This window comes from Podarcis tiliguerta (assembly GCF_965153285.1).
Source record: "Podarcis tiliguerta genome assembly, chromosome: 4".
NCBI classification, from domain to species: domain Eukaryota; kingdom Metazoa; phylum Chordata; class Lepidosauria; order Squamata; family Lacertidae; genus Podarcis; species Podarcis tiliguerta.
The window spans coordinates 8,765,563-8,785,080 of record NC_139537.1 but is presented as its reverse complement, the minus strand read 5'-3'; the positions used below and the strand labels follow the sequence as shown (position 1 = coordinate 8,785,080).

At 43.8% G+C, this 19,518-nt stretch overlaps 1 protein-coding gene across 1 annotated transcript in view; it reads right to left on the bottom strand.

Annotated features, from left to right (window-relative positions):
* Positions 1 to 635: 635 nt before the first annotated feature.
* CAPN5 (calpain 5) overlaps positions 636 to 19,518 on the bottom strand; it is a 97,087-nt gene continuing 78,204 nt past the window's right edge. The window contains exons 7-13 of the mRNA XM_083436500.1: positions 18,590 to 18,667; positions 11,123 to 11,318; positions 8,010 to 8,132; positions 6,675 to 6,871; positions 4,702 to 4,823; positions 4,291 to 4,427; positions 636 to 3,091 (exon numbers count right to left, since the gene is read on the bottom strand). Of these exons, the coding sequence (XP_083292626.1) occupies positions 2,909 to 3,091; positions 4,291 to 4,427; positions 4,702 to 4,823; positions 6,675 to 6,871; positions 8,010 to 8,132; positions 11,123 to 11,318; positions 18,590 to 18,667 (1,036 nt within the window). The 3' untranslated portion in view covers positions 636 to 2,908. The remainder of the gene's footprint in view (positions 3,092 to 4,290; positions 4,428 to 4,701; positions 4,824 to 6,674; positions 6,872 to 8,009; positions 8,133 to 11,122; positions 11,319 to 18,589; positions 18,668 to 19,518) is intronic.

The window sequence follows — 19,518 nt, the reverse complement described above, 5'->3', positions numbered from 1 at the left end:
CATCCCTTAGTTTGCCTACCCGTGCGCTAAAGCTATTTTTGGTCATTTGCATACTATCCCTTGCTTTTTCCTGTAGGTCTACAGTCATCAGCAGGTTTAACATTCCCATTGAGTCAATCACCCATCTCCTACTACCCTCCAGAGAAAACCCACGCCCCACCCTCCCACTATATATATATATATATATATATATATATATATATATATATATATGTAGTTTTGTAGTAGTTTTATGCAGTCTTTATGTAGTTTTATGTAGTTGTATGTAGTTTTGTGGTAGTTTTATGTAGTTTTTCAATTTCATTGTTCCGCAAGGGACAATGACAATAAAGATATCGTAATCGTATCGTAATCGGTCTGGTGACTTCTGTTTCAGTGTATCTGAAGAAGTGTGCATGCACACGAAGGCTTATACCCAGAACAAACTTGGTCTCTAAGGTGCTACTGGACATTTTTTATTTTTTTATTTTGACTGAGTCAGACCAACATGGCTATCTATGTGAACCCAGTGCTGCAAAGTTGAGGGGGTGATTTTAGCTCAGCCCTATTCACACATCCGTCTTGAAACACTCTTCTTGTGTGCGTGTGAAAATGATGTGTGAAAGCGTGGAGGGGAAGAAAGAAAAAAAGAAAACTCAAAGTCAAGTAATTTATTGATAAGACTCAGCGATTTTTTGGCTTTTAATTGCAAATCTCATACAGCCAGTCAATTTCAACATTTTCTAAAATTGCAACTTCTCATTAGCACATTTCCTCAGTTTGCATTCATACACGTCACGGGGCATTTATTGGATAAAGTGCGAGTGATAAGACTTCATAGAGTACAAAAAACAACTGATGGAACCAGCAGGCCTTAAATCAGAAACATCACCTATGGATCACACGCCCGATCCCGATTGTCATTCTCCTCTCTGAAAACAATCTCAGTTTTACTAAGAAATGACAGCTTCCAAGTACCAAAAGCCCAAATCTTATGTCCCTAAAGAATGGGCGGAAACAGCGAAGGAAGTTTTGGCTAGAATAATAAACATTTGAGCCGCTCTTTTCATTTAAAAACAAACAAACCCCAAAGTAAACATCTGAAGGTATTTTTGGTCCCAATAAACAGATTAAATTGAAAGCCCTATTGATGTTATGGCTTATTTATTACGGGCAATATTCCCACCACACACACAAACACACCACCCTGAAATGCACAAGCTGGAATTAAATCTGTGGTTGATTTCTCCAGATGGAATTCCCTCCCATTTCAATGCAGAAGCACATTTTGCCAAGGCTCTCCAAAATGATCACCTTTTAAAAAAAATCAAAATCAAACCTTCCTTGCATATAGAAATCTAGCACGCAGAACATCAGAGAGATAGCCATTCTTGCTCATGAGGCTAGTTTTCTACAAGCAGGGAGTGTCTCTTATATGGGAAATGATCCCTCTACTGCCCTGGTTTTGCTGCCGTCTGAAATCAACAGCAGGCACGTTCCATATGGTTGCAGTATGCGACACCAAGGGCGCACAGGAAGATGGGAAGGTCTATCTAGATCAGTATTGTCAACACTGACTTGGCAGCTGCTCTCCAGGCAGGGATATTTCTCAGCCCTGCCTGGGAACTGAACCCGAGACCTTCCGCATGCAGAGAAGATGCTCTAACCACTGAGCCATACCACCGCTTGCTATGTTAACTGTAAGTGGTAATGGAAGTTCAATGTTTTTTGGAAGTCAAGTGCAAGCCACACAAGTTGGTGGGTGTCTCTGCACCTTGTAGTAGCGACTTACATAGTTCCAACTATGCACCGTGTGAAATACTTTCTTTCGCCTGGAACCTCTCTACATCCATCTTCATCGAATTGTCCCCAAGTTAAAAGAGAGGAGGAAAAACTTCACCCCATCCATTTTCTCCAGACTGTGCATTTTATACAAAAACTTTTCACCCCTCTCCCACACGGAGACTGCCAACAGGTCCTGCATATCCAGACCATTCTATATTCCCTTTATGAGACCCACCTCCCCCTTTTTGCTCAGGATTTCCCAGGAAATGGCGATGCTTATGTAGCCGGGCAGCTGAAATCCTGAACCAATTCTGCAACCTCTGGCAATCATGGACTCTCTGTCTAAATATTCACCTCTCGTTTTGTACAATTGCATTCTGGGTTTTTGCTACTCAACAGGTGCGACGGACATGAGCCACTAAAAGCTCCGCCGTTCTGCTACAGGAAATATGGCATTCTGGGATTTCAGTTGGCTTTGCTCGCACGTTTGCACCCATGAGGTCTAGAGCCTTGATCTCTTTTGGAAGAAAAAAACAGAAATCTAAATCAGAGTACGAGACTTTCCAGACTTATCGGCTTGCCACAAAATCACAACACAGATGCAAGTCCTGGGCAGAGAATTTGCCTGCCCCAACTTGTTCATGGAGGGAGCATCGAAGCAACAAATTCCTGGTGTTTCTTCCTGAGCATCCTTCAAGCGAGGCCTCGTCTCCTCCCTGCCTTTTCCCACCTTTGGGGACAGCACCCTCGGGGATATGGGAATTAAGAAATGAGCCCTTCGCCCAGGTTGGCAATATGTGGTTTTTTCCCCAGGCTGGGTACAAAGCCCAACCCCAGCCACGCATGTGCGCATGAGAGACAGATTTCTCTGTGTAAACATACAGCCCCGAGTGGGACTCCTTTATACTGCCCAGAGGCCCAGAGCTGGCAGTAAAATTACGCCCGGGACTTGTATTTGAAAACACTTCCCCACTTCTTGAAAAGGCACCGTTGTATAAAAATCAAAACAAAACTGAACGCGCTGGTCCCCTTTTAAAAGTGAAGGCATGCACAGTACATGATGCAGGTACAGATATAGATAAACGTATATGCTGCATATTGCGAGATCGGATGTACAGATGGCACGGAGGGAACCGTTCTTCTTTTAGATGTTAGTCAGGACGTTGCTGGTGAGCAACTGCACCTTGAGGGTCCCCGGAAGCTCGTTGACACGTTTGCTGCCTTTGTCCTCCAGGTGGAGGATGTGCATCGACAGAAGGTTGTTGGGGTCACCTGCAAGGCTCACCTGGCCCAGAAAGGTGTCGCTGATAAGGTTATGGTCCCAGACCTGGAGGGAAAGAAGCAAAGGTTGGTGGACCATCGGAGAAGGAAAGCTCCCACAGACCAGGGCTGCGTGCATCCGCTCGCATCCATGGTGGACCTAGCACACCTCGACCAACCAAACTCTAAAAAACTAAGCATCTGTTGGGTGTAGTGAAGGGTTAACCTTCTGTGCCTCGGAGCTGAGGGGAAGGGCTTACCAGGGAAGTAAGCCAGGATGTGACGTGAGCAGTTTGGAATGCTGTCTGAGTTCAGTGGAAATCGAAAGTGCAGTCTGCTAACTGCGTAGCCGAAGAGGGACGCAGAAACATGCAGTTGCATTCAGATGGAGTTTGATCTGTAAATACTTGTTTTTGGAACAATAAAGTGACTTTAGAAACAGAAGCAAAGTCTTGGAGAATCCTCTTTTCATCACACGCTGTTGTGCTATTCTGCTGATGATTTTACGACCTGCAGAGGCTCGCAAGAGGAGCGTGCTGGACGCCAGCAATAAAGCCATAAATCTATCGAAAGAGATTTATCGGAGCCAGGTCAATTCAAGAGCATCTAGCCCTCATGATTGAAGAGAAAAGCTACACATGGTTAAAGGTAAAGGTAAAGGGACCCCTGACCATTAGGTCCAGTCGTGGCCGACTCTGGGGCTGCGGCGCTCATCTCGCTTTATTGGCCGAGGGAGCCGGCGTACAGCTTCCGGGTCAAGTGGCCAGCATGACTAAGCCGCTTCTGGCGAACCAGAGCAGCGCACAGAAACGCCGTTTTCCTTCCTGCTGAAGCGGTACCTATTTATCTACTTGCACTTTGACGTGCTTTCGAACTGCTAGGTGGGCAGGAGCAGGGATCGAGCAACGGGAGCTCACCCCGTCGCAGGGATTCGAACCGCCAACCTTCCGATCGGCAAGTCCTAGGCTCTGTGGTTTAACCCACAGCGCCACCTGCGTCCCTGCACATGGTTAGGCTGCGATAAAAAGAACAGCCTTCTTAGTCCGCAGCGGAAGCTGAAAGAACTACAGTAGCCTAGGAAAGCAATGTGTTCGAGAAGGAAGAGGGTGGGGAGAGTGATGAAAATTAAAGGTTTTGGAAGCTGGATTCATTCTGTGGCTCATCGCCACTTCTGCGGAATCGTGCCACGGATGAACAGCCTTGGCTGCAGCTTCACGTGGATGTGCCTGCTATAGTACTATGATCCTTTGATAAAGGAAATCTCACCTGAATGACAATGGGCTGGCCGGGCTTCTTGCGGTAGAAGAGGCCTTTCACATCAAACTCTGGCGTCACAGTGCTTTTCACCACCGGTGAGCGGATCTTCTCGCCTTCACATTTAATGATCACGTAGGGGTCCGCGCCTGAATTAAAACGACGACAATGGTTGCTGAAGCCCCGAGTCCAGTTTGTCAGCAGCCCAAAGCTCCCCTGCTCTTTTGAAATGACTCTCCCCCTCTCCTAGCTGTCAACGTTTCCCTTTTTTCAAGGGAAATTCCCTTATTCCGAATAGGATTCCTCGCAAGAAAAGGGAAAGGTTGACAGCTGTGCCCCCTCTCCTCCTCCTCCCCCCCCTGCAGATTCTGGGCGTGTCGCGTGGGTGTGGTTGTAAATGGGGGTTGGATCGGGGCCCTGCACCTTCTTGCGAATCCTGGTTCTTCAGCCCGGAAGCCGAGACGACGTGGACTTGAGACACCATCTGCGGGTAGCCACACATCCCGCTCCAGCAGGTGTGGGGGGGCTCATCCAGGGTCAGCTCCCTACAGGGTGGATAAAAATCAATGATTTTTTAAAAAGAAAAATAAATAAAAATCGGATTTTTTAAAAAAATTAAATCAGATTTTTAAAATTTAAATCAGATTTTTAAAATAAAATCCTTTGGGGGGGGGGGGAAATCTTCCTAAAGATAGTTTTCTATTTAAGTTACATTATAGGCTATTCATCAGGAAATAAGGGTTTGTTTAAAGTTTTTCATGTGTTCCAAAACTCAGTCTAAGTATTTTTTTTCTGGGGGAAAAATCGTTTAACCACATCAGTTAACAAACATGGATACATGTGCTATAATTTTATTGTTTTAGTTAAATAAGTTGTTAAAATTGTTCTTAAGGAAATGGTTATTTTTCTCCTTCCAATCAAGCACAGCAGAAAAGTTGTCCAAATAGAAACAACAATTTCATAATTACCGTATTTTTCGCTCTATAAGACGCACCAGACCACAAGACGCACCTAGTTTTTGGAGGAGGAAAACAAGGAAAAATATATTCTGAATCTCAGAAGCCAGAACAACAAGAGGGATTGCTGCACAGCGAAAGCAATGATCCCTCTTGCTGTTCTGGCTTCTGGGATAGCTGCGCAGCCTGCCTTCGCTCCATAAGACGCACACACATTTCCCCTTACTTTTTAGGAGGGAAAAAGTGAGTCTTATAGAGCAAAAAATACGGTACCTGTCTTTGTGTTTCTAATAGCATAACCAAATCAGTAATTTTTGATAAAACCGTAAAAACTACTCTTTGGAAAATTTATTCTTCCAAAAATGAAACCTTCATCTGGTTGTAAATATTAAGATTATAGCAGCAAGAATGGGTCTTTCTATAAAAAAAATATGATTTAAATCAAGTCTTATTGACTAGTGATTTAAATCAAGTCTGAAAATTTATTATTCCAAAAACGAAACCTTCATCTGGTTGTAAATATTAAGATTATATAAAAAAAGATTTAAATCAAGTCTTACTGACTAGTGATTTAAATTGATTTGATTTAAATCCACTTTCTGTAAAAATAATAATAATTAAATCAAGTCTTATTGACTGGTGATTTAAATCAAGTCATACTGACTAGTGATTTAAATCAAATGCATCCATGGAACTGGCGGAAATGACTGGCAGAATTCGAGACCAGGGAGAGGAGTCGGTGGAAGAAGACTGGAAAAAGTTTAAAGATTATTTACAGAAATACTGTAAAATTAATGAATGTTAGAACAAAGTTGGAATGAAGTTATGTGGCTTTAGTAGAAATGTTATAAGGATTTAAGTATAAATAGATTAATGGAACTTTAAAGGTAAAATAAGGTTAGAATGTGTTATATATAATTATATATAATTATATATAATTATATATAATTGTAAGATAGATAACAGAGGAAGATGGAAAGGAATTGCTGAAACATTTGACAGAAGTGGAATACAAAAAGGGAGGTGTGAGGAGGTCGGTGAAATAAGTGAATGAAAGATAAGATATTGAAATTGTTTGAGTGTTTTAAATTGGTTTTGTTTGGTTTTGTTAGTTTAATGTGTTTAGTGTTATGTAGTGTCTTTATATTGTATTGTTCTTTTTTTGTTTTTGTTTGGTTTTGTAGTGTTTAAATTGTTCAAAAAGCAATAAACATTATTTAAAAAATAATAATAATAAATCAAATGCATCCTGGTTCCCTGGAAAGAGGAAGGAGGGGGAAGACACCTGACAGATGTCAGTGACTTTGCCCCAGAACTCCAAGAATCCTCTATTATCAGAGTCCCACTAAGTGCTGGGTGGGCAGGCGGACAGGTGCAAATATGGTCCCAGCCAGGATCAAATGGCTACAGGAATCCTCCGCTCCATCGAGAGCAGCTTACTGGCAATCGGAAGGCACATCTGTGAACACCCTGAGGAGGAACTCTCCCACGTGGCCGGCCTCGAAGGTGGTGGGGATGATGACGTAGCGCCCTTCCTTCAGGTCTGTCCTCAGGAAGACAATGCGGGAATTGATGTAGATGGAGCTGGCAACCTTGGGCTGCAGCGTGTGCATCCGGTAAGTCCGATTCAGCTCCACCTGGGCAGAATAAAGCACAGGAAAGAAAAGAAGAAGAAGAGAGTGTGAAACTACGGAACTCACTGCCACATGAGGCAACCCAGGTGGCTTTGAAAGAGGACCTTTTATCTACCAATCAGCAGATAAGGTTAAAGAAGAATGGGAATGTCATAAAAATTATTTGATGGAATTTGGTCCCAATAATAACACTTGTCTGTGTCTATATTCATTTCACAGACAGAAAAATAATTTCATAGCCCAAGGTGGGGACGAATAATGAAACATAGATTAAAAACAGTAATACTCTAGTTGACGTGAAACAGCAAAGTGTAGACGGAAGTCAACAAATCAACAAATCTGAATATATTGAACACTGCTTACTGTCGATTGATATTTTTATTTTTTAAATAGTTTTTTGGTTTTGCTGTTTGTTTGTTTTTCCTTTCCTTATCTCTCTCCCTATCTTTTGATGTTTATTCTTTGTGATGTTATTATGTTTTTATATATACAGTGGTACCTCGGGTTAAGAACTTAATTCGTTCCGGAGGTCTGTTCTTAACCTGAAACTGTTCTTAACCTGAAGCACCACTTTAGCTAATGGGGCCTCCCGCTGCCGCAGCGCCACCAGAGCACAATTTCTGTTCTCATCCTGAAGCAAAGTTCTTAACCTGAAGCAGTATTTCTGGCTTAGTGGAGTGTGTAACCTGAAGCATATGGAACCTGAAGCGTATGTAACCCAAGGTACCACTGTAATATGGAACACCCTTCCACCTGATGTCAAAGAGAAAAACAACTACCAGACTTCCAGAAGACATCTGAAGGCAGCCCTGTTTAGGGAAGCTTTTAATGTTTAATAGACTATTGTATTTTAATTTTTTGTTGGAAGCCGCCCAGAGTGGCTGGGGAAACCCAGCCAGATGGGCAGGGTATTAATAATAATAATAATAATAATAATAATAATAATAATAATAATAATACATATTTATATAGTTATCATAGATTTCTTTTATTATGTACACTGTAACAATTATTTCAGTCTAAGAATATCCAATGTAAAATAAATCCATCTTTTTGATGTTCTTCTTCTTCTTTTTTTACTAACGGTGAGAAGCAACAAGCAGAAACAGGCCAGCGGTTCACACAAACACACCCTGCTGACCTTATAGATGTCGAATCCGATAGCCAGGTTCTCCCCCTTTCCCTCCTTCCGATTGGTCTGTTTCGGCTTCTGTTGGATGCAAATGAGCACTTCGTCTTCTGTTTTCTTCACGTCAAAAACGTACTGGGCGGGAAAGAAAAGCAATGGAATATGAGACGGGTTTAATTTTGAGAGGGGGGCAGTTGGTTGGCAACCTCCAAGCCAGGGGCTCCAGCGCCCACCGTTCCCTGGCGCGCCTTCTTGGCTAAGAGTAAAGGTAAAGGTAAAGGGACCCCTGACCATTAGGTCCACTCGCGGCCGACTCTGGGGTTGCGGCGCTCATCTCGCTTTATTGGCTGAGGGAGCCGGCGTACAGCTTCCGGATCATGTGGCCAGCATGACTAAGCCGCTTCTGGTGAACAAGAGCAGCACACGGAAACGCCGTTTACCTTCCCACCAGAGTGGTACCTATTTATCTACTTGCACTTTGACGTGCTTTCAAACTGCTAGGTTGGCAGGAGCAGGGACCAAGCAACGGGAGCTCACCCCGTCGCGGGGATTCAAACCGCTGACCTTCTGATCGGCAAGTCCTAGGCTCTGTGGTTTAACCCACAGCGCCACCCGCACTTGGCTAAGAGGCTGAGCTACAAATCGGGGAATTCCCGGTTCAACGGAGGTCTCAGGCCGTTTCCCTGTCTCTACCCAGCCTGACCTCCGGAAAGGGTTGTAGTTCAGTGGCATAGCCTTCGCTTGGCATGCAGAAGGTGCCAGATTCAATACTTGGGTTCTCTAGGCATGGCTGGCATAGATCTCCGGCCTGAAACCCTGGAGAGAGCTGCTGCCAGTCTGTGTGGGTAACGCTGAGCTAATTGGGCCAATGGTCTGATTCTGTATAAGGCAACTTCCTACGTTCTCACGTTCCTTGCTTAAGCTGGCCCCAGGCTCTCAGTCCCAAGCATAGGCAAACTCGGCCTGCCAGACGTTTTGGGACTACAACTCCCATCATCCCTAGCTAACAAGGATGATGGGAATTGTAGTCCCAAAACATCTGGATGGCTGAGTTTGCCTATGCCTGCCCTGTACTTTCTAATAAGCTGAGAGCTGTTAGGAGACTCCTGTTTCTCTCCCAGATTTGCGATTCCTAGGGTAGTTTCACAGCCAATCCGCCCTCTCAGCACCCTTCAATCAATCAATCAGTTTATTACGGTCATAGACCGGCGGTCTAAAAATAGCTAAAATACAAAATTATAAAAGCAAAATACAATCAATATAAAAGCAAGCCAGAATTAGAGCAGGGAGATAAGAATTGGTGACCAGCAGGTTAAAACAACTAGAATTACAAAATAAAATAAAAATATAGATTACTACATAATAATGTACCCATGTGACTTCCCTCTCATCATCTCTTAGTCTTAGAGTTGTTGTTTACATTGCATCTTACATAGCTCATCCTTAATGTTCTTAATACGGTTAATTTTTTCCAGATTTTCCTCTACAAACTTAATCTATACAGATTGAGGTTGAATCCTGACAAGAAAGAAGTACTGTTCTTGGGGAAAGGAGGCGGGTGGGTGTGGAGGACTCCCTGGTCCTGAATGGGGTAACTGTGCCCCTGAAGCACCAGGTGTGCAGCCTGGGAGTCATTTTGGACTCACAGCTGTCCATGGAGGCACAGGTCAATTCTGTGTCCAGGGCAGCTGTTTATTAGCTCCATCTGGTACACAGGCTGAGACCCTACCTGCCTGCAGACTGTCTCGCCAGAGTGGTGCATGCTCTGGTTATCTCTCGCTGGGACTACTGCAATGCGCCCTATGTGGGGCTACCTTGAAGGTGACCCAGAAACTACAACTAATCCAGAATGCAGCAGCTAGACTGGTGACTGGGAGCGGCCGCCGAGACCATAAAACACCGGTCTTGAAAGACCTACACTGTCTCCCAGTACGTTTCCGAGCACAATTCAAAGTGTTGGTGCTGACCTTTAAAGCCCTAAACTGCCTCAGTCCAGTATACCTGAAGGAGCGTCTCCATCCCCATCGTTCTGCCCGGACACTGAGGTCCAGCTCCGAGGGCCTTCTGGCGGTTCCCTCACTGCGAGAGGCCAAGTTACAGGGAACCAGGCAGAGGGCCTTCTCGGTAGTAGCGCCCGCCCTGTGGAACGCCCTCCCATCAGATGTCAAAGAGAAAAACAACTCCCAAACTTTCAGAAGACATCTGAAGGCAGCCCTGTTTAGGAAAGCTTTCAATGTTGAATAGGTTATTGTATTTGTGGGATGTAAACACAGGAGCGGTCAATAACAACATTCCTAGAGTGTACATGTTAGAACACAGGGAGGGATGTCTGTATAGCAAGCAGGTAAACTTCCTGGGGACGGACTTCCTCCGCATGTGACCAGAGGTGGGTGTGGCCTCACCTGTGCAGGTAAATGATAAAAGCACAGGGCAGGCAGCCATCTCTCTCTCTCTGCCATCTTCCTTCGATGAGGAAACATCTAAGGATGCTCTCTTGGCTCTCAGCCAAGAGAGGAGATAAGGATTATCTTGCTACAAGATAGATTCTAAGTTTATGTAACTTTTTTTAAAGCTGCCTGCCTTCTGGGATCACATTGTGAACAGAACGTGAGTAAACTCTTTTATGCTTTTATGAAGACTGTGTTGTGTCTTGTATTTTAAGAGGGAACAAAAGGGGAAATTACCAGAGTAATTATTATGGAGGTTCTAGCGAACCTGTGCAGACGTTACTGTTGCGAACTTAAAGGGGAATGTCATAAACTCAGCTGATATTTTGGGAACTTGTTAGCACAAGTTGGATTAGGACATAATCTCACAATGTATCCTCTCCTGCACCCCTGAACATTCCCACAGTATTTTAGTGTTTTGTTGGAAGCCGCCCAGAGTGGCTAGGGAAACCCAGCAAGATGGGCGGGGTATAAATTAGAATTAGAATTAGAATTATTATTATTACTATTATATTATTACATACCAATGTGAGCTGCGGAGAATCCTGCTGCCTTCTTTGCCCTTTGCAACCTGAGTCGTTGCAGACAGCGGAAGGTAGTCTCAGTGGCAGAGACAAGAATTTCCCCCCTTAGGAACACCTTGCTCCCCCTCTCACCTGCCACTCACTGCCGCCTCACCTGTGGGTTCTGCAGGAAGGTGTCCCTGTTGTTGACGCAGCCCCCACAGCGGTTCTTCAAGGGGTCTTCGTGCTTCGTCCAGGCCCCCCGCAAGACCACCTCTTCCCAGGTCTTATGGATGCTCAGGTACGACGTGTTGATGAGGCGGCACTTGATGATGTCGGTGAAGTACCTGCAGAAGTCTTCGAACGTCATCCTGCGGTGGGGAAGAGTTCGAATCTCGACTCAGGACCGCAATACCTCAAGCACAGCCTCTTCCCATAGGAACCTACCCGGACCCTGAGATCATCTTCCGAGGCCCTCCTTCGTGTGCCTCCTCCTCGAGAGGTCCAAGAGGGTGGCAACACAAGAACGGGGCCTTATCTGCAGTGGCTCCCCGTCTGTGGAATGCTCTCCCCAGGGAAGTTCGCCTGGCACCTCCATTATACGCCTTTAGGCACCAGGCAAAAACATTCCTTTTTAACCAGGCCTTTGGTTGATTTGATTGACATCGTATGCCCTTTCAAAATTTAGGGTGTGTGTTTTTTTGGGGGGGCTATTGGGTTGTTGTTTTTATTTTCATTAGGTATTTTGTGGTTTTATATCTTGATTTTATTCCGTGAACTGCCCTGAGACCCCCGGGTATAGGGCAGTATATAAATTCAATCAATAATAAGTAAGTAAGTAAAGAGTTCGAATCTCGACTCAAAGCCTGGCCAGGTTAAACGGGCCTTGTATCCCTTACTTCTGGTGTGGCGCCACCTTTAAGATACTTCAGCTAGCTGAATCTGACCCAGAAACACTATCTGAGGACGATTGCATGAGAGTCTTCATCTTGAGGTCGTGGGTTCGAGCCCCAGCATGGGCAAAAAATTCCTACATTGCAGGGGGTTGGACTAGATGACCCTCGTGGTCCCCTCCAACTCTACAATTCTATGATTTTGTGACCTGCAAAATGGCTATTGATGGCTAGAAGCCACAATAGCTCTGCACTGCTTCCACAGCTGGAGGAAGCAATGCTTCTGTATACAGTAGTACCTTGGCTCCCAAATGCCTTGGTTCTCAAACACCGAAAACCCAGAATTTAGTGTTTCAGTTTTCAAACGTTTTTCGGAAGCCGAACATCCGATGCGGCTGTCAGCAATTGTTTCCGGGGCGCCTGCACCAATCAGAAGCTGCGCCTTGGTTTTCGAACATTTCGGAAGTCAAACGGACTTCCGGAACGGATTACGTTTGGAGCTTTGTTTTTGCTATTTATTTTGCGTTTTTGTTTTTGAGGCATTTTCGGTTAATTTGTTTTTGTGACTGTTTGGAGCCCAGTTCAGCTACTGATTGATTGATTATGTGACTACAGAAATGGATAAAAGCCCCCCATCCAAACAACGACTATCATCAGTGAGGGTAGGAAAAATACTGAATTTTAGTTTTTATCATCTACAACACTGTCTTATTTATCTTATAGCACAGTACGTTGATTATTGCTTTCATTTTATGGATCAGTGGTCTAGTTAGATAGTAAAATTCATGTGAAATTGCTGTTTTAGGGGTTATTTTCAAAAGTCTGGAATGGATTGATCCGTTTTGCATTACTTTCTATGGGAAAGCGTGCCTTGGTTTTGGAACGCTTTGGTTTTGGAACGGACTTCCAGAACGGATTAAGTTTGAGAACCAAGGTACCACTGTACCCGTTGCTGGAAATCACAGAGCCCTCCTGCACTCAGGTAAGCTTTTTATAGGCATCTGGTTGGCTACTGTGACCGAGTCTAGCCCTCTAACCACTGCTCCGCGCTGTCCTATTTTGCGAGAGGGAAACCTCCCTCTATCCACTTTCTTGACAATGTACATCATTTTTGTACATTTCCGTCACATCTCCCTTTAATCATCCTCCCCCCGCAACCTAAATTAAAAAGCCCCGACTTTTTAACTTCTTAACTTTTTAAGAATGGAGTGGAAGTAATTTGAAGACTATATGTCAAAGTATTGTGCGAAAAACTGTTGGTTAAAGCAGAGTTCCGTGCCCAGCGGAAGGATGAGGAGTACGTGCTGCATACTCTTGGTTGCTTTATTTACAGTTCAAAGCAGTTATATTACAGAAAGACATCTTGCCTCTGCCGGAGCAGAGGAGCATCCTCTCTCCTCGACAGCTTGGAGAGAAAACAACACAGTGAAAAACAGGAAACCAGTGTACGTCACATCCAGTCTCCCTTTCCCGTGAGAAACTCCAACAGTACAGTACAGACTGTGGAATGTAAACACCTGTCTCGTGACAAGCCCTTTCGCTGCACAGTGAAGGAAAACAGAAACCAACATCCTCCCCCTTTCTGTGAACATCACTGGGCAGCGTGTTCGTACAATATCAGTACAAACCCAACTTCTGCACATAGGTACAGTGTTGATCCCTTGATACAATCTTGGATAATACATCAGCAGGAATTTTATTACCTGGCATATAGGACACCGTTACGAGTCCCTTCTGAATACATTCCTTAGCATGCTGCAATTTTAATTGCAAGTGCTTCGTGCTTTGCTTACAACCTTCAGACTTCAGCAAAGCCAAACATGCTTTGTTGTCCTGGTAAACCTGGATTGGACATTTGACAGGAATTTTCATATCTTTGCACAATTGTATCAACCATTCACAATCCTTAAGTGAATAAGACAGTGCATTCAGTTCAGCTTCACAAGTACTTAAGCTAACTGTTGTTTGCTTCTTGCATGACCAATCAAACAGACCCTGATTGTACATGTAGCAAACTCCAGACGTACTTTTCCTGTCTTCAGTGTCACTTCCAAAACTTGCATCTGCAAATATCTCAAGACCACCAGACTTCTGATTGTTAAATCTCAGTCTGTAATGCATAGTGCCTTTCAAATACCGCGCTATGCGTTTCAGAGCTTTCCAATCCTTGACACTAGGATTGTTGACTTGTCTGCTTAGCAAATTACAGCTAACAGCAATGTCTGGTCTTGAACATCTGGCAATGAAGTTTAGCTTGCCTAGCACACTTCTGTACAGTGTAGAGTCAGAAAATGCTTCTCCAGTGTCATCTACCTGATAACCTGTTGTCATCGGTGTGTCTACAGGGTTAGCATCCATCAGGTTTAGTTTGCTTAACACATCAGCAATTTTCCGTGACTGGTGTACTAGAATGTTACCATCTTGATCTCTTTCTATTTCCAGAGATAGGTAGTTGTTTACCTCACCAAGATCTTTCATGTCAAAGTGCTCTTTCAGTTGAGCTAGGGCGTTATTGTACATTGCGACATCTTTCCAAAAGAATAATAAATCATCAACATAAAACAAACAGTACAGTTTCTTTTGCCCCTCCTCTTTGACAAATACACATGGATCAGCTTTCCCTTGCTGAAAACCTAGAGAAAACAATACTTCAGTGAGTTTTGTGTGCCAACACCGTGCACTTTGTTTGAGACCATAAAGGGATTTCTTCAGAGCACAAACAAATCCCTGTTTTACCTGTACGCCATCAGGTGGAAGCATATAAAGTGATTCATCCAGAGATCCGTACAGAAAAGCTGTATTAATATCATGGTGACTAATGTGTAGATTTTCCTCTGCAGCTAGCTTGAGCATAAGCCTAATGCTTTCATACCTCACTGTGGGTGAGTAGGTCTCGTGATAGTCTTCACCTGGTACTTGTGCAAAACCTCTGGCTACCAATCTGGCTTTGTGTCTGACTATCTTGCCATTTTGATCAGTCTTCGCTTTGAAGACCCATTTGCTTCCAAGCAGTTTCATTCCTGGAACTACTGGAACTAGCTCCCATGTTTTGTTCCTTTCCAAGGAATCAAGCTCAGCCTTCATGGCATTTAACCATGGTTCAGCTTCCTTTGAATCCAAACCCTGGATTTCTTGGAAACTTGAAGGTTCAAATACCTTCTTGGAGCTTTTAACAGCTGTTACTGCTATCGTAGCAAATTCATCAGCAAATCTCTTTGGAGGTTTGCCTTTTGTGGCTCTCTGTGACCTACGAATTAGCCTTAAGTCTTCAACACTCTCCTCTTCCTTCTTAGGAGAAAAGCGACCTATTGTGAACAATGGTTCTTCCAATTCTTGATCAGAGCTTTCAGAGGGTCGCATAGAGGCTTTCGCACTCTTGAAATCCTCTGAATCACCCGATTCAGTTTCAGATTCAGACTCAGAACCTTCATCAGTGGGTGTGGGTTGTTGTGGTTGCTTCTGACTATCCTCAGTCTCATCACTGTCATCAGGATAACATTGGAAAATTCCCACATTCTCCCCCCACTTTGCATTGTATTCAACACTTCTCGTGAGCTTAATTGTCTTAGAGTCAGTCATCATTATTCTGTAAGACCCTTTCTGATAACCTAGAAAGATACCATGCAATCCACGCTTGTCTAACTTTGAATTTTGTGGTGAATGAACCCACATGTCAGAACCAAAAATTTTCATGTGTTTGATGTATGGCTTCTTGCCAAACATCTTCTCATAGGGGGTACAACCAATCGCTGAAGATAACCTGCGATTGTAACTGTAAACAAAACACGAGAGAGATTCGGCCCAATAACTCTCTGGAAGATTGGCATCATGCAGCAAGGTTTTTAACCCTTGAAGCAATGTCTGATTTGCCCGTTCCGCAAGTCCATTCTGCCATGGCGAGCGAGGACTAGACAAATCGTGTTGAATTCCTTTCTCAGTCAGAAAAGCTTCAAACTGCTGAGAAGTGAATTCTCCCCCGCGATCACTGAAAAGAGTCTTTATCTTCTTACCATGCACATTTTCCAACCAAGCACAGAATTCCTTGAACCTAGGAAAAGCCTCTGATTTCTGCTTGAGATTGTACACAAAAATATATCTAGAAAATGCGTCAATGAGAACCATGAAGTACCTATTTCCACCCAAAGAGGGCGCTAGTGGTCCAACCAAATCAGCATGAATAATCTGGTATGGTTCCGTAGCTTGCCTACTAGACACCTTACCTTTCGCAGCCATTTTCACCTTGTTTGCTGCGCATGCTTTGCACTTCATGTGGTACCTGCAGGGTCTAATAGTCATACCTTCAACCAAGGCAGGCATTTTAGATACTGCCTCAAAATGCAAATGACCAAATTTTCGATGAAAATCATGAATACATCCTGCATGCAAACTTTTGTTAGAACCTGCAATGCAACAAGTGTCATCCTGCACAACATCATCATAATACAAAACAAACAAACGATCAACATATTCAGCATGCAATTCATAGTCATTTTTCTTTGTGATGATGCACTTCTTGTTCTTGAAGGAAACGTCAATGTTCCGCTCATTCAGTTGTCCAACGCTGAGCAGATTATGTTTGGCGTCTGGCACGTAAAGGACATTCTGTATCGATAAGTCCAAACTGTGAAGAACAACAGTTCCGTAGCCTTTACTGGGAATAGTGTGGTCATCCGCCTGGTGAATCGCACCTTCCTGCGGTGTAAAAGACACAAAAAGTCTCTTATCGTTGCACATGTGGTGGGTCGCCGCCGAATCAACAACGAAGAAAGATCTAGACGTCTTCTGGACCTCTGCAACCTTTGGAGTGAAGCGTGAAACCATAGCCTTGTGCTGCGTTGTCCTAGACACCGGACCTTTGCCTTTGCCTCGGCCTTTTCCACGCGATGAGCTTTCGCTGCGCTGCTCTGTCTTGGCCCTGGGATATCTGCATTCCCTCTTCATATGGCCTAGACGTCCACACGAGTAGCATTTCACTGCCTTCAAAGCTTTGGCGCCATCTGGTGGTTCCACTGCACTATGGGATGACGTCTGTGAAGACTCCCCCTTGCCCATGCAGCTAGCACCCCGGCGATCTGCTTCATTTAACACCACGGCAGTAACAAAGTCCACTGTTAGCTGAGCTGTTGGCTGCACAGCAATCTGGGTTGCAACAGACTCCCAACCTGAACCCAAAGATTGTAGTATCATGAAAGAATACACAGCCTCTGGAAAGTTGAGTCCTCTCTGTTGCAGCTCATGTCTCAGATTTTGCATCTCCATCAGATGTAAACGCACATCTCCACCTTCAGCAAGAGCCATATTATGCAGCTTGTTAAAGTAAAACATAGTAGATCCAGCTTCTGTCCTTAAGTGAGCCTCTCTCAAAGAATCCCAAATTTCTCTGGCTGAGGTCTTATCACGCAATAGACAGAGCTCTTCTGGGGATACTATCAATGTAAGTGTTCCCCGTGCTTTGGAATCCTTAACTTTCCATGCATCTGTAACTGGAGCTGGGGGGGTTTCTGTAATGACCTCAAACAAACCCTCTTTCCGCAGAATTGCCTCTGCATACAAAACCCAGTCGGCATAATTTTTCTTGTTGAGCTTAGGAATCCCACAAGCATCCTGAAGGGCCATCATGACTCTGGCATTAGCCTTCAGCGTCATATATGCTGCTTTAAATCTTGCTGCGTCACTGCTGCACCTGCTTTATTCCAAAAGCGCACTTAAAAGTTACTTTCGATTTCCCCAGCATAGTAACTTGAGCCTGGGAGCCATTTTCCTATTCCCGGCAAAACGGCTTTAACAGTTCAAAGTCCAGCCATAAAGCCATTAACTAGAAGCTGGCAGGCTGCCCGGAGCAGTAGCAACATACCTCATCAATCATGTTTATGCGCAGAGCAGATTCCAATCCGATCTGTCCCTCTGCATTCCGATCCTTTGCCGGCACTCCGATTCGACTTCTGGGCCCATAACCACGTGTTGGTTAAAGCAGAGTTCCGTGCCCAGCGGAAGGATGAGGAGTACGTGCTGCATACTCTTGGTTGCTTTATTTACAGTTCAAAGCAGTTATATTACAGAAAGACATCTTGCCTCTGCCGGAGCAGAGGAGCATCCTCTCTCCTCGACAGCTTGGAGAGAAAACAACACAGTGAAAAACAGGAAACCAGTGTACGTCACATCCAGTCTCCCTTTCCCGTGAGAAACTCCAACAGTACAGTACAGACTGTGGAATGTAAACACCTGTCTCGTGACAAGCCCTTTCGCTGCACAGTGAAGGAAAACAGAAACCAACAAAAACAACATGCTAATAGGCTTAGAATAAAAAAATGTTAGCAGTAACAAAACCCATAAAGAAAGAAGGAAAAATCAGAATTTAACAAAAATAATTTATTATGGAATGCAAGGGGAAAAGGTGGAAAGAAATATAAAGAAGTCAAATTGCTGTGGAGGAAAGTAGAGAGTTGGAGGTGGGATTTATAATTTAGTGTATAATTACGTAGCTGTTGTGATTTAGATATTATATTTTATGTGAGGGAATCATTGGGGATTTTGGTTATTATGTATATATGTTAAGTTTCAATAAAGACCTTTGGAAAAGAAATTTAAAAATTAAAAAGCCCGTTTCTGCGTCAAAACCCAGCACCCCCGTAACAAACTTAAATCTGGGATTGGCAGCTTTTGTACTGAGGAAAAGACCTGATAGTTGCGCTGGGCTATGATGAGAGAGATAAAGAATCATCCGCTTTTGCTTCATACGCACAACTCACCAAAACTCCCCATCGTCTTGGACAGTCATTCCCAGTTTTTCTCTTTCGCTGTTGCTGACTTTCTGCCATTCCTCCGAGCTGTGGAAACGACAAGAGGACGCATGAGGGGAAACACAGAAATCATATTAACCATGGTTACATATTTAGAAATCATATTAACAATGGTTACATATTTAGAAATCATATTAACCATGGTTACATACAGTGGTGCCATGCAAGACGAAAAGAATCCGTTCCGCGAGTCTCTTTGTCTTGCGGTTTTTTTCGTCTTGCGAAGCAAGCCCATTAGCGGATTAGCGGATTAGCGCTATTAACGGCTTAGCGGGCTTAGCGGATCAGCTGATAAGCGGCTTAGCAGAGCCCATAGAGAAATTCGTCCTGCGAAGCACCTCCAAAACGGAAAATCCTTTCGTCTAGCGGGTTTTCCGTCTTGCGAGGCATCCGTCTTGCGGGGCACCACTGTATTTAGAAATCATATTAACCATGGTTACATATTTAGAAATCATATTAACCATGGTTACATCTTTAGGTACCAGGCGAAAATGTTTCTTGTCGTGATTAAATGGGCACAAGATGTAGGTCACAACGCTATGGTGGAAGATTGGGAAAAAGTATGGAAAACTGATTTAAAATTTACAGATTGTTCCTATAGAAGGAGAATTACATGAAGATGATGTACAGATGGTACACAACACCAGGGCAGTTAGGGAAAATGTACAAGACTAGTTGAAATATATGTTGGAAGTGTAAGGAAAAGGAGGGGACATTTTATCATATGTGGTGGGATTGTAAGGTAATTAAAAAAATTTGGGAAATGATATACAACGAATTGAAGAAAATGTTCCATTTAACATTTGTTTAAAAAACCTGAAACATTTTTATTAGGGATTGTAGGGAATGATCTGCCAAAAAAGCTGAAAAACATCTTC